Source organism: Peromyscus leucopus, chromosome X, assembly GCF_004664715.2.
Source record: "Peromyscus leucopus breed LL Stock chromosome X, UCI_PerLeu_2.1, whole genome shotgun sequence".
Taxonomy (NCBI): Eukaryota; Metazoa; Chordata; class Mammalia; order Rodentia; family Cricetidae; genus Peromyscus; species Peromyscus leucopus.
The window spans coordinates 15,883,346-15,894,706 of NC_051083.1; the positions used below are offsets into that span (position 1 = coordinate 15,883,346).

An 11,361-nucleotide genomic window follows, 5' to 3' on the forward strand; every position below is an offset into this window, starting at 1 on the left:
CTAAAACCATCATGAGGTTTACTCTTTCTATCCAAACTAGGATCCCGGCTCCCTGGCCCCTCTGGAGTGAAGCCTCCCAGATGGGCTCCTCATACAACAACTCCAAACATCGCATATATGGTCATTCGCTTCAGTGTTCAGAATGATCCTTAATGGGGCTGGCGAGATGACTCAGTGGTTAAGGGCACTGGCTGCTCTTCCAGAGGACCTGGGTTCAATTCCCAGCACCCACATGGCAGCTTACAACCATCTGTACGTAGCTCCATTCCAGGGGCTCCAGTGCCCTCTTCTGGCTCTATAGCCAGCAAGCATGAATATGGTGCACATGCATACATGCAGGCACTCATATACAAAAAAATAAACAAAAATAGAGTTGGGCAGTGGCAGCGCACACCTTTAATCCCAGCACTAGGGAGGCAGAGGCAGGCGGATCTCTACGAGTTCCAGGACAGCCAGGACTGTTACACAGAGGAAACCCTGTCTCGAACCACCCCCTCAAAAAATGAAAAAATAAAAATAAATAAACCTTTTTTTAAGATTTATTTATTTATATAAGTGCTCTACTTGCATGTCTGCCTGCATGACAGAAGAGAGCATCAGAGAGAAGAGGACACCAGATCTCATCACAGATGGTTGGGAGCCACCATGTGGTTGCTGGGAATTGAACTCAGGACCTCTGCAAGAGCAGCCAGTGCTCTTAACCTCCAAGTCATCTCTCCAGTCCCTAAATCTTTTTAAAAGTCTAGTCATGGTGGAATATGCTTTTAATCCTAACACTTGGAAGGCAGAGATAGAGGCAGGTGGATCTCTGTGAGTTCCAGGCCAGCCTAGTCTATACAGTAAGTTCCAGGACAGCCAGGGCTACATAGTGCGACCCTGTCTAAAACAAACAACAACAAAAAAGATGTTTTTCTTCCCTTCCGCTAAGTCAGCATTCAGCTAATTTTTTTTTTTCTGGAAAAGGCAGGTGAGTAAATAACGTAGGCATTGAAGGCCATATGGTCTCCTAAGCAACTCCTTAATTCTGCACGAACAACCATGAGCGGTCCACAAACACATGCAACTAACCATGTTCAAACAAAAATGGACAGGCACTGAAATGTGACTTTCCTGCAATTTTCAAGTGTCAGGAAAATGGTGTTCATTTTTTAACGTTTATTGATTCCTTTTGAGATGTGCACGTACACATGCATGCATGTGCATGTATTTGCATGCGCACAAGTGCCATGACACTCATGCAGAGGTCAGAGGACAACTTGTGGGAGTCAGTGCACTCCTTCCAAATCAAACTCACTTTGTCAGGCTTGGTGGCAGGTGCATTGACCTGCTGAGAGATCTTGCCAAACTAGAAACTAATATTCTTCTTTTGATTTTTTTTCCAATATTTTAGAAATTTGCAAAACATCCTTAGTTCAAGGGCCACCCAGAAGTAGGAAATAGACCAAATTTGGCCCCTTTTTCTCTCTTGTACTTAAGCACTATGATCTGTTTGATTTGTGACTCTATCTCTGACACTTAGAACATTCACTGCTATATTCCCAAGCTCACAAACCACTGTTGAGTAAGTAAATAGGCGAGTGATGGGGTTGAGTGCCGAGTCACTGGAAGAATAGAGAAAAGAGGGAACAGTTGAGAAAGAGCGCAGTTCTACTCACAGTCTCAGTTCACCCCTGCCTTAACTTGGGCAGGTTTCTTCCAATAAGTCTTTGAGAAATATCACAAGGCTCAGACCAGGGTTGCCATTGAGCATCTTTATTCTTCCTTTTAGCTCCAGGAGAACCCTGACAAACAGCTTCATCCAGGAAGCAAGGAGTGTGTTGGGTAAAAATCTTTCTAAGGCCCTGATCCCCCCTGCCCCTCCTCTCCTGGGGATGGCAAGGGGTGTAAAGCGATACTAAGGAGAAGGAAGGGGACTACTCTACAGCTTCTACTGTCCCCATCTCTGACAGCAATGTAATAGAGACCAGCCACCTCCACATCCTCTTCAGGAAAGTGACTTGGACTCCTTCATATACATGCCTGGGAAAATGGGGACTGAGTGAGGCAGGACATGCAGGTCAGTGTCCAGACATACGGCTCTGGCCTGTGGCCCAGTTGGCAAACATAAAGCCCAGACTGATGGCCATGAAGAGGACTCCCAGGATGCCAAAGCACATGGCCTGTGGGCAAGAGGAAGAAAGGGTGGAGTTAGCCAGGATCGCCCACCAAAGCGGTCTAGAGAATGATCTTGAACCCCTTACAGGAAAAGCTCCTTCCATTTCTGGCCCTCCTCTATTCTCCCTGTCCCTCAAAGTAAGCATCTCTTCCATCTTTTCAGAACCTTCTGGAAATGAAGTCCCCGCGTTTCTTTTTCAGAGGGCCCCTGCCTCTCTCCCCAGTAGCGCCCCCTCATCTCTCTGAAGAATCCTCTCTCTCTCTACAAGCCCCTCCCACGGTGCAGTGCTCGAGACAGACCCTAGAGATTGACAAATGCTAGGAAAGCCTGCTGCAACTGAACCACAAGCTCAGCCAACCAGTCCCTTCTAGAGTGCTCTCTCTCTTCCCAAATGTTGCTTGGCTTCTGTCTACTCTAGCCCTTCCTAAGGCAATCACCTCCATGCTTCCTGACAATCTGTCCCTCTTCCTGGATGCTCTTTCCTCTCCCAACCCCATCTCGATAATGTTCCTTTCATTTGTAGCCATCTTGGAGCAAGCGGTCCCTCTTCAGAATGCTATCTCTTTCCCCAGCTCTCTTTCCTGAGATACTCACCTGGATCTTGGGCCAGGAAAATAAGGGTTCCACCTCAGTAGGAACAATACGCAGATAGAAGACACTGGGAAGGATGAAGATGAGGCTAGGGGCTGAGGTAGACCCTAAAGGACAGAAAGGGACAGCAATCGACCTAAGCTTGAAGGCAAGCCCCATATTAGATAGGGCAAGGAACTGGGCTTAAAGATACTGACCGATAAACCCAAAGATATCTCGGATGGTTGGCACACAAATGACAAGGACATTGACCAAAATGAGCAGGATCAGGGCGATGGCCACATGCCGTGGCCAACTGAAGGCCTTGCTTGGGAAGAGCAGCTGCTGCAGGGCTCGGCGGATCTGCAGCCAGGAAAGGGCAGGACAGGGGTCAGGACTCGCATGCTGTCCCTCTGGCATGTGATCCTGCCTCTGTCTCCACCCTGTCCAAAATCCTTGATTTCCTATCCCACTATCTATCTCCAGCCTGTCTGACCAGGTATCTATGCCTCTACCCCGACAAGCCATGTCTCTTCTATCCATTTCCTGTCTCTTCTAGCCATTTCCACCTCCCCATCTGACCATTAACTATCCTTGTGCCCTGACTCTATCACTGACTATTTCTACCACCATGTCCCTCCTTTGCTTGTGGGTTTTTTGAGATAGGATCTCATGTAGCCCAGGCTGGCCTCAAACTCAACATGTCGTTAAGAATGACCTTGAACTCCTAATCCTCCTGCCTCTACGTCCGAGTGCTAGGATTACAGGCATGCACCATTCTGTACTGTTTACACAGTGCTAGGGATCTCACCCAGCCCTTCATGGATGTTAGGAAGCACCCTACAAACTGACCTACATCCCTGGCCACGTGTCCCGTTTTGTCTTACCATCTGTTCTTGCCTTCTCTGATCACCAGGCCCTTTCTTGTGTGTCTACTTCCGCTTCCTCCATCTACCCATCTGCTCCTGTCTCCACCTTCTTTCAAAACGCCCATGTTTCTTCCCTCTGCCCATCCATCCATATCCCTTCACTCCCCAGGCCCTCCTCGGCCCCACTCACAGGGAAAAGTACAACCGGCACGGTAAGGGTCACCGCAAGCAGTACAGCCAGACGCACACAAAGAATAAGCAGGTCCTCCTGGGTGTACATTTCCAGCATCTCTGCCTTCACAGTGCCTGGGTCATGCGAGGGGACACAAGATGCAGCAACACTGGACTCACTAGCCCAGAGACCATGACACACATACACGATGATAAAGTCTATGCACACGATGCTCACTCTCCCTTTGGAAACTGATGAACCCAAGGTCCTGGAGGGGAAAAAGCTCAGCGGCTCCTGCCCTAGCCCAGGTTCAGTCTCTACACGCAACCACAGCCCCCAGCCCACTCACTGTAGAAGGTGAGGTATCCAAAGGTGGCCGTGAGTCCATACATGACGAACATAGCCCCGATGGACATGTTAGCCACAGCTTGCATCCTGCGCTGGGAGGGCCTGAAGTGAACAGGTCATGGAACTGTCATGTTCATGCCCCTGACTTTGTCCCAGGTCCCCCAAAACTGGCCTCCACCCTCCAGAATCTCCCTCCTCCAGGGTCTGCCAGTGTTCGGCTGGTACACACTGACGTTCTAGCTCTGCCTCCCTTGTGGAGCTAACCAAGCCTCCCCATCTGTCCATCTATAGCTCCGCCCATCGGACCATCTCTGCCTCTTCCCCATCTCACATCTCTACTGCCCCTGTCTGTCTGATCCTCCAAAACTTCCAGTCCTGCCTCCCTTCTGTTCTCCTGTCTCTCTCCAGCCATCTGATCGTCCTTGCTTTCTCGACCTCATCTTTGCTGATCACCTCTTTTATCTACTCCTCTGTTCCCTGCCTCCCAACTCTGTTCATGCGCATTTGTTCTGCACACTAAAAGAGTGGACTACCTAAATCCAATCAGTGAACAGTCACTGCTCTGAGTCCCTGGGGTTTCCAAATCCCTCCCTTGTCACAAGCAGCCACCCTCAGGAGACCATACCAGGGCTGCTATGGAGACGGCCAGACATTATGGCTACTGCCCCCTCTCGATGGCCCGTCACCATGCCTCTCTACTCACCGGCACAGCTCTGTGTAGATGGGCAGCACCTCGGGATGGCAGACAAAGGCAAAAGCCATAATAGGGACTGTGTAAGACATCTGGGGAACGGTCCATGAACATAGAATTAGAATCCCCGGAGTACTGGGGATCCCCTTCTCCCCATTCCCTTCGAAGTAGGGCACATGACACAGCCCCCAAAGCCCAGGACTCTAATAAAAATGAAATGTCGGGATAAGACGAGAGGGCCCAGTGTGGTACAAGCTCCTACCTGCCTGCATACCTACCTGGGAGTCAACTGTGAAGAGCTTGGCCTCACAGCTGCTGTTAAAGCCCTGGATGGGCGCTTGTCCACCCTCCACTGCTGTGTCGTTGTGGCTCACATCACAGCCAATCTGGAATTTCTTATAGATGACCTGGGTGTCCCGAGTAAGGAAGCCAAGTCACAAAGAAGGCTTTGCCTTAGTGTCTCAAACTCCCTCCCCGCCCCCGCCCGCCCGCCCGCCCGCCCGCCCCACCCCCCACCACTTCATGTCCTCTCTGACTTACCGAAACGAGGAAAAACAACATGCAGGTCAGAGAGAGGCTGCTGGTATAGCCCAAGTAGCCTACAGGAAGTGATAACAGAGGCTCGGGAGTCAAGGAACCCGGTACACCAAACACCAAAATTGTACTCTGTCGCACGTATCCCTTCTCCCTCCAGAGAAAACTCCTACGAATCCACTAAAACCCAAATCAAACAAGCACTCCCCACCCCCTCAGTGTTCCATAACCCTTGAAAATGTCTTTTTTTTTTTTCTCAGACTGGCAATAGAGCTTAGTGGTACTGTCCTTGCCTAGGCTGTGTGCAGCCCCGGGCTCAGCCTCCAGGACTAAAATAAAAATAAAATAATTTTTTTTTCTAGTTAGTTCCCATGCTCTAACCCTGCCACCCAATGACCAAGCCAGGAAGGCTCCTTACCCAGGTGTTTCATGAGAGCCAGAGGCAAGATGATTAGCAAGCTGACCAAGATGATGAGGAGGTTTCCCTTCAAGAACCAGTCCCTGGGGAGAGAAGAAGACCCCAGGACCCGCATCAGATGGCTCACGAATGCCTGCACCTCAGTGCTGACTTTCCCTTCTGGCCTCTGGGGCCACCATATGTAAACTGAGTCAATAGTTTTTAAACTTAGGGCTGAGGAGACGACTCAGTTGCTAAAGGGCTTGCTACGCAAACACAAAGACCTGAGTTGGGATCCCGAGCACTCCTGCAAAATCCCTAAGTGCAAGAGTGCACATCTGTAACCCCAGCCCTGTGGAGGCGGAGCTGGGAGGAGCCTGCGGCCGTACTGGCACGCTGGTATAGCCTAACTGGTGAACTTCAGGTTCCGTGAGAGATTTTTGTCTCAAAAACCAAGGTAGAGAGATAGAAGAGACACCTGACACCAAGTCCTGGCCTTTACACGTATGTACACACATGTGCACATGCACAAGAACACACACATACAACATATATACCCTTTATTGAGTGTCTGCTATGTTCCAGGAATTCACAGATTCTCTTCCTATCACATAGACAGAATTGAATAGAGTAAATCTTGGTTACACAGACAATGGCACTTAAGTATAATTGATATGGCAAGGGGATGTCTTCCACTGGTGAGGTACTTGCCTAGCATGTACAAAGGCCCCAGGTTTCAAGCCCAGTGAGGTGGGAAAAAAAGGAAACTTGGACATACCTAGTCATATCCAGATGGCCTCAGAATCAAACCAACCATTTCACAGGATACATACAGATAATAAAAACCAAACTCTTAGTTAAAACTGGCAGGCAGGCACATAAAACTATCCCGGAGTTTACCTAACAAAACCACAATGCACATCGAAGTCCACAGGACTAAGTGGAGTAAGAGTAAGCAGTAAGAGCTGGTTCCTAAATGGGGCGGTGGTGACTCACACCTTTAATCCCAGCACTTGGGAAGCAGAGGCAGGCGAATCTCTGTGAGTTCGAGGCCAGCCTGGTCTACCAAGTGAGTTCCAGGAAAGGCGCAAAACTACACAGAGAAACCCTGTCTCGAAAAACAAAAAAAAAAAAAAAGAAAAAAGAACTGGTCCCTAAACATACAAATCTGTATGTCAAAATATACAGAGGCACTGGGCAAGTGGTGCACACCTGTAATCCCAGCCCTTGAGAAGCCAAGGCAAATTCCAGGCCAGCCGGGGGCTACAGAATAAAGCCCTGTCTCAAAAAGGTATAATAGAAAGCCAGACATGATGGCACATGCCTTTAATCCCAGCACTTGAGAGGCAGATCTCTGTGAGTTCAAGGCCAGACTGGTCTACAAAGTGAGTTCCAGGACAGCCAGGGCTATATAGACAGACCCTATCTCGAAACAACAACAAAAAGTATACAGAGGGAGTTGGGGGGCGTGTAGTTCAGTGACTGAGCACTTGCCTGGCACACGCGAGGCCTTGGGTTCTATCCACATTAAAAAAATACAAATAAGTAGAGGCAGAAAGATGTATGCAAATGAAGAAAAGTACAGCTGTGTGCTCAAATGAACACACCTGGAATCGCATGGTGTATGTGTAGAAAATAACTGGGAGGCTGAGCCAGGAGTGTGAATGTGGATTCTAACAGTCTGAACATACACATGGTTGCAACCATAATCAAAAGGACTTCCCCAGTCACCACCCCTGAGCGCACCACAAACAGCCTGAGAGGGTCTGTCACACAGTAATCACCAAGGCAAACACGGAGATGGAGTTGACGGAGCGCACATAGTTGACACGATACACAAACCCCACTAGAGTCAGCAAGCACACATTTAGAGTGAGATGGAGCCCAGCAGCCCGAGGGACCCGGAATCAGCTAAACAGGGGCAAGGAGAGTAGCCAAGTGTCAACCACATATGGTTGGGATCAATTGCAGCATACAGGACCCAGCTGTCATCCATCACATGGCTGGCCAGAGAGAATCGGCCAGGACAAGAGTCACTGAGTCAAATCCAGAGTCCACGGCTACTGGATCTGGACAGTCACACACATATGGTCAAGCATCAGCACACACCAGGCATACGGAGACAGCTACCGGCCAGAAGGAGCCTGAAGAAGTCTCAAAATCAGCACATGGTTCACCATAGTCCTATGGTGAACTACAGTCACATGTAATATTGACTCATAATACATAGGAATCGTAGTCAGTCTCAGTTAACCTGCAGCAGTCTCAAAACCGAGCACCTGGGGGCCAGGTGGACACAGAGTTGGAGATGATTGCTGGAACCCACAAGTAGAATCCAGGTCAGCCAGGGAGGTGTTGTGTACTCACCCCTCAGGGTCCATGTGCAGGAAGGTGCCAATAACCAGAGGGAGTTCAGATTTGATGATGAACAGGTAGCTGGACATAGCTGAGCAGATGGAGAATATTTAATCAGGATCCCCTCCCCCAGCCCACCCTGGGAAAAGTGCACCTCACTCTACCCTCTTCCCCCTAGTTGACCCTCCCCAGTCCTCACCCCCAACATTGTGCAGACAGATGATGACGGCCACCACTACTTTCCCGGCAGGCCCAAATGCTCTCTGTCCCAGCTGCTCGTAAGCTCGGATGCCTGAGAAGGGGAGGGGGGGACAGGAAAGAACAGCCTGTGAGTTTGGGAAAGTCAGGTTAGATGAGAGAGGTGTAACTCAGCCGTGACTGATCGAGGCTGGAGTTGAGGACTGTGCAGTTCAGGGTAGAATTTGTGAGTAGAATCCAGGAGACGGTATCTGAGGCCAGGGAGACGTTAAAGGCTGAAGGCGAGGTGTTGGGGTTTGAGAGGCAGGCTATGTCCTGAGATCATGGAGGGAGAGAATCCCGGGACCATGGGAATCAGGGGTCTGAGGATTTCAGAGCTAGTTTCCAGGTTAAGAGGACCCAAAGACTGAGGGATGGGAGTTAGGTAGAATGTAATAGTCTTAGGTCTGGTTGGGAAGGTCTGATGCCCAGACTAAGGGATGGGTATTGGGAATGGGGGGGGGTGATGATCTAGGAGCCCAGATAAAGACTGAGGACTGGGGTTAAATATGGAATCTGTCATACAGAGAGCTGAGTGTGGGAACTGGGGTGCTGAGTTTGGAGTCTGAGGTCAGAGTGGTTACATCCAGAGTCAGATTTGAGTTGCAATCAGACATCAAGGAAGCAGATCTGGGTCTGGAGCTCAAGGTCTGCGTTGCGGTCTGGATGGGAATCTCAAGTCCGAGGTCCACAGAGGAGGAGATAGGAATGGGGACCTAGGATGGGAGTCTCACCTACAACACTGGCGCAGGTCAGCAGCAGGTGGATCGAGTAAGAGGACAAGAGGGCAATGCACAGCAGCAGGGCCCTGCAATAGGTGGGCATCGCTCAGACTTGGCCCAGGCCTCCCGTTTAGCCCTCCACACCATTGACCACCTCCCCCCCAAAGGCTACCTATAGACTCACAGAAAGAAGATGACTCCCGTGTGGGCCATGGCGTAAGCCAGCCCCAGGATGCCACTCCCCATGATGGCGTTGCTGAGGTTGAACACTGACATTCCGAATGATGTCCTCCCCTCAAACTGTTGGCAAGGGGCAAAGTCCGGTACACATCGGGAGAGGGAAAATAGGACAAGAGACTAGACTGGAGCCAGGGAAAGGCAGGAAGGTTAAGGCAGCTGGGGACGGGCCACATCCAGGAGGAGTGATGGGAAGCAAGAGGAAAGAGAAAGAGAGTTAATGGGAAGAAACTGGAAAAAGAGCTCAGAAAAGGGAAACTAGGAGAAAGAATGGAGGGAGCGGCTGGAAATGCAAGGGGGGTGCTGAGGAGATAAACAGTAGAGGAAGGAGAATGGCTAGGGGCACAAGGCAGAAAAGAGTATTCAGGGAGACACTCAGTAGGCAGGGGCAATAGGTGGGAAGGGAGAAACTGGGCAACCGAGAGAGCCTGAGCGTGAGTACTCGGGGAAAGGGAGTATCTGGAGATGGCAGCGACTAAGGAGCCAATACCTGGGGCAGGGAGATAGCTAGACAGGGGAGCAGCTAGGGAGAAGAAGGAGTTGGGATTAAATAGGGGAGGGGAGACCTGAACAGGTCCTGTGGGCTCACTTACATCCATGAACTGGACAGGTTTCCTCCCAGAAGTAGGGCCCTGGGTAGGCAAGAAGCCCTCGCGTTCCTGCCTGTAGCTGGATAGGGCAGGAAAACAGGCTGGTGAAAAGATAACCCAGATCTCTTCCCACAAGCCTGCCTCCTTGGAGTCCCCCCACTCACCCCGCAGCACCCGCAGAGAGGGCTCCGTTCATCTTTGGATCCTGCATTTCCATCCTGCTGGGGGGAGAAAAAGGAGGGGGTAGGAGGGTCAGGAATGGATCAAAGGGACTAGAAAGTGTGGAAAGGCAGAACGACTGGTCAGAGAGAGAGACAAACCGCAACAGAGAGAATGAGGGGCAGCGGAGAAAATGGAGAGTTGAGAAAGGTAGCAGAGAGAGAGAGAGAGAGAGATGAAGATCAGGGGAGGAGAAACGAAAACAGCCTCTCAGAGTGACCCGGAGAAAAGAAGGCAAAGAGAGATAAATCGAGGGAGGGAGAGACACAGAAAGATACAGAGAGACCCACCCCACAGCACATGAAATGGCCATTTGGAGTAGGAAACAGACTTTCCTCCCACACGGCAGGCTCTGTCTCTCACACGCTGTGTGCCTTTTTCTGTCTCTTTCTGTCCCTGATCTCCCGCCCCCACCTCCCTCGGGCTGGCTCTAAGCAGGGACACGTGTCACCTGTGTGCCCCACCCCTCCGAGCACCGCCCTGCCCCCCAGCTTAGAGACCCCAGCCCCTGCGCTGCAAACTGCTCTTAACTCCAGTTGTGAATCTCTTCACCAGAGACTGAAGAAAACCGAAGTGCCCCTCTTCCTGGGACAGAACTGACCCGTCCGTCCGTCCGTCCGCCCGTCCGCATGCAAGTGTGACTAGGTGGTGGAGCGCTTTCAATCCTCAGGACTACAAAGAAAAAAAACTGACCTAGGGACTCCCATTGAACTTCCCTTCTAGGTTCTAGAGGAATTTTCTAGGACTCCCTAATCAATTCTTAAACTCTCCTCTCCTGGGAAAAAGAGTTTAGGAGATACTTCCAGACTTGAAACCCTTTCTGGGCTTGGGGTGCCTCAGAAACCAGTAAGACTTTGAACATCTCCCCACCTGTAATGAGCTCCCAACAAGCCCCGAGTCCCCCTCCCAGGTCCTCATGGGTTTCTCAGGGTGAGAGTGTCTTTGCAATCCCCATCCAAAGCTGGGAACTCGGCCTTTTTTAATTAGCATTTATACATTGTACAGCATAGTGGCTTTCATTATTATAACATTTCATATACATAGGAAATATGCTTTGATCGTCTCCATTCCCTATTACCATATCCTGCTCTGCTTCCCACTGTTTTCCTTCCTCTACCTCCAAGCCCTCCTTCGGCTTTCATGTATTATCTCTACTGTTTTCCTCTAATTATTATTGTTACATGCATACATACATATATAAATACAACCTGCTGAGTCTCTTTAGTGTTGCTTGAATGTATATGTTTTTAGGACTGACCATGGGT

The 11,361-nt window shown here is 50.2% G+C and overlaps 1 protein-coding gene across 2 annotated transcripts; it reads right to left on the bottom strand.

The window, feature by feature from the left end:
• Positions 1 to 1,736: 1,736 nt before the first annotated feature.
• Positions 1,737 to 10,507, bottom strand: Slc38a5 (solute carrier family 38 member 5). Of its 2 annotated transcripts, none has more exons than XM_028881326.2 (16): positions 10,387 to 10,507; positions 10,042 to 10,095; positions 9,881 to 9,956; positions 9,235 to 9,350; positions 9,063 to 9,136; positions 8,291 to 8,383; positions 8,104 to 8,182; positions 5,758 to 5,840; positions 5,346 to 5,404; positions 5,084 to 5,212; positions 4,818 to 4,897; positions 4,116 to 4,216; positions 3,785 to 3,900; positions 2,944 to 3,088; positions 2,750 to 2,853; positions 1,737 to 2,159 (listed from the first exon to the last, which is right to left on the bottom strand). In XM_028881326.2, exons 1-16 carry the CDS (start codon positions 10,407 to 10,409, stop codon positions 2,058 to 2,060), a joined length of 1,434 nt encoding a protein of 477 aa, XP_028737159.1. In that variant the 5' UTR covers positions 10,410 to 10,507; the 3' UTR covers positions 1,737 to 2,057. The 2 variants fall into 2 exon arrangements, with proteins under 2 accessions (XP_028737159.1, XP_028737158.1); XM_028881325.2 differs by having other exon boundaries at positions 10,042 to 10,098; positions 10,387 to 10,483.
• Between the last annotated feature and the right edge of the window lie 854 nt (positions 10,508 to 11,361).

Bases quoted from the DNA above. Each gene is read 5' to 3' on its own strand.
- Slc38a5 (XM_028881325.2), bottom strand. From the start codon at position 10,409: ATGGCCATTTCATGTGCTGTGGG. The intron at 8,183-8,290 runs GTGAGGACTGGG...CCATCTGCTCAG, and splicing joins CTGTCTGCACAATGTTGGGG to CTATGTCCAGCTACCTGTTC. The intron at 2,854-2,943 runs GTCAGTATCTTT...TCTGTCCTTTAG, and splicing joins AGATATCTTTGGGTTTATCG to GGTCTACCTCAGCCCCTAGC.